Source organism: Pediculus humanus, genomic scaffold (assembly GCF_000006295.1).
Source record: "Pediculus humanus corporis 1103172108316 genomic scaffold, whole genome shotgun sequence".
Lineage (NCBI taxonomy): Eukaryota > Metazoa > Arthropoda > Insecta > Psocodea > Pediculidae > Pediculus > Pediculus humanus.
In genome coordinates, this window is record NW_002987885.1 from 38734 (window position 1) to 40942 (window position 2209).

Sequence of the window (2209 nt, forward strand, 5' to 3'; positions counted from 1 at the left end):
TTAATTGCGGTTATTAAATGTTTAAAAATAAAAATAAAAAAATTATTATTATCATTATTATTATTTTTTTATGTAAGGGATGAAAAAAAAAGAAAAATATTATTATTATTATTATTCCAATTATTAATATTTTTTTTTTATTGGGGTGGTTTTTTATTCGGAGATCTCCAATCAAAAATATCGAACCTTTTCTTTCTTTTCTTTTTTTTATAGTTTTTTTCGTAACTTTTTGTTTTTGTTTTTTTTATAAATAAAAATTTGTAGTCGACGACAAGGTTGTTGTAATCTTACCGTTATTAAATTTATTACTTTTTTCTCACGTGATTTAAATTATAAAAAAAAATTGTAGTTAAAAATTACAACGGACAAAATAAAATTTAACTTCATCAATAACTTTATAATAACAACTCTTACAAGAATAAAAAATTATAAATTAAATTTTCATTCAAAAAAACTAAACTAAAAACTAAACTAACTACAAACAACTAAAAAATGTTTGTAGTATCGTTTATTATCTTTCATATTCACCCTTTTTTTTTTTAAATAAAAAATTTATATAACGGGTTTTTTTTTAAAAAAAAACTTATTATTATCTAACAATTATTTAAGGTTTTTAATAATAAAAAATTTTCTCTCTTTCTTTCTCTCTCTTTTTCTATCTCTCTTTCTCTTTCTCTTCATTTGAAAAAAAAAAATCCTTTTTGAGAAAAACGTGATGGCGAATAAGAAATTAAAAAACTATTAACTTTAACATCGTACGACAATATTTAAAAAAAAAAAAAAATGGTAAAGAAGTTGTACTTAAAAATCGATTTAAACCGTAGGATGATAATAATAATAAATAAAATGGCGCGAAAGTTTTAAATAAAAAAAAACTAAATTAATAACTTTAATAAATTTTTTTTTGTTTCGGGTAAAAGGTGGTATTTATCTCTTCTGGCAATTTGACCCGTGTCATTATTAACCCTCGAAAATCTTTTTTTTTTTCTTTCTCGAATCACTTTTTAATTTTCGGGTAATTTTTTATTATATTATACATGCCCCCCTTTTTTTTTGGAACGTGATTATTATTTTTTTTAGGGAGCGGTGACCTTTTTTTTCTTCTTACACTTGTTACCATATCCCTACTTACATCCTTGCCTGTTTTTCTTACTAACTTCTTGTACAATTCTAAGCAAACATCCCTATCTACCTCTTCCCTTACCTCTCTGCCTATTTCCCAGCTCTCCGGCCTATCTCTTCTCTTACCTCTTTGCCTTTTTCTCTGCCTTCTTTCCAGCCCACCTTCCTGTCTACCTTTTTATTTCACCTCCCGTAAAACTCTCAGCCAACACCTTAGTCTACCTCCACTCTTACCTTTCTGCCTTAATCCCAGCCTACCTTCAACCTCACCTTCCTGTCTAACATTCAGTCAACCTCCCAGCCTATCTCCTCCCATATCTCTCTACCTTTTTCTCTACCTTCTACCTCACTTCCCCGTACAAATCTCAGCCAACACCCCAGTCTGCCTTCTTCCTTACTTCTCCGCCTATTTCTCATCTCACCATCTAGCTTAACTTTCAAGTAAGTTACCCGCCTTCCCATATTTTTCCTACCTGTCTTACCTTCCTGTCCGACAATTTCCATTTTACAACCTTAATTGTTTTCTAACCTTCCTTTCCTTTTCCTTTTGTCTTGTTTTCCAATTATCGATTTCGTAAAACATTATCAGTAATTTAAAAAATAAAAACAAAAAATTTACACCAAATCGTCAAAACGTTATTTGTATAAAAAACCGGAAATAAGTAAACGTTTGTTTAAACGTTATTAAAATTTTTTTTTCCCGCGTAAAATTCAAATTTATTAACAACCAACCGGCACTTAACAACAATAACAACGACAAAAAAATTAATAAAAATAATAATAAAAAAAAGAAAAAAAAATTAACAATAATAATAATAAAAACGATCAATAATAATAATATCTAATGACACGTTTTAAAATATATTTATAAATAACGACGGTTAGCCATAAAAAATGAAATTAAAAAAAAAAAAAAAATTTGATTTGACTTTTTTTTATAAACTTTATATATGAATATTTAAACGTTTGGTGGTGTTTCTTCTTCCCTCTTTCCTTAAATTTTTTTTTTTTTTTTTTTTTTTTATAGCGCGTTATAAAAATTTTTTATTTAATAAAAAAAAATAAAGAGAGAGAGAGATAGAAAGAG

The 2209-nt window shown here is 26.6% G+C and overlaps 1 protein-coding gene across 1 annotated transcript; it reads right to left on the reverse strand.

Moving 5' to 3' along the window:
* Positions 1-349: 349 nt before the first annotated feature.
* Positions 350-1626, reverse strand: Phum_PHUM598020 (uncharacterized protein; the record flags this gene model as incomplete). Its single annotated transcript, XM_002432659.1, has 3 exons — positions 350-409; positions 1118-1296; positions 1605-1626. The coding sequence occupies 3 exons, from the start codon at positions 1624-1626 to the stop codon at positions 350-352; spliced, it is 261 nt and encodes an 86-aa protein (XP_002432704.1).
* Between the last annotated feature and the right edge of the window lie 583 nt (positions 1627-2209).